We start from the raw sequence: 297 nt of genomic DNA on the forward strand, positions 1-297 counted from the left end.
GTCGCCCTACAGCAAGGTCACGCCGCCGCGGAAGCCGCACCGCTGCAGCAGCGGCCACGGCAGCGACAACAGCAGCGTGCTGAGCGGGGAGCTGCCGCCCGCCATGGGCAAGACCGCGCTGTTCTACCACAGCGGCGGCAGCAGCGGCTACGAGAGCGTGATGCGCGACAGCGAGGCCACCGGCAGCGCGTCCTCCGCCCAGGACTCCATGAGCGAGAACAGCGGCTCCGTGGGCGGCAGGTGCCGGAGCCTCAAGACCCCGAAGAAACGCTCCAATTCAGGTAGGTCCCCCGGGCG

General features: G+C 70.7%; 1 protein-coding gene across 1 annotated transcript in view; it reads left to right on the forward strand.

Annotated features, from left to right (window-relative positions):
- Window positions 1–297, forward strand: part of LOC102887592 (kinesin-like protein KIF26B) — a 243884-nt gene that overhangs the window by 234761 nt on the left and 8826 nt on the right. Inside the window, exon 10 of the mRNA XM_025048510.1 lies at window positions 1–281. This exon is cut by the window's left edge and continues 3134 nt beyond it. Within this exon, the coding sequence (XP_024904278.1) occupies window positions 1–281 (281 nt within the window). The remainder of the gene's footprint in view (window positions 282–297) is intronic.

The sequence above is a fragment of the Pteropus alecto genome, unplaced genomic scaffold (assembly GCF_000325575.1).
Source record: "Pteropus alecto unplaced genomic scaffold, ASM32557v1 scaffold115, whole genome shotgun sequence".
Classification (NCBI taxonomy): Eukaryota; Metazoa; Chordata; class Mammalia; order Chiroptera; family Pteropodidae; genus Pteropus; species Pteropus alecto.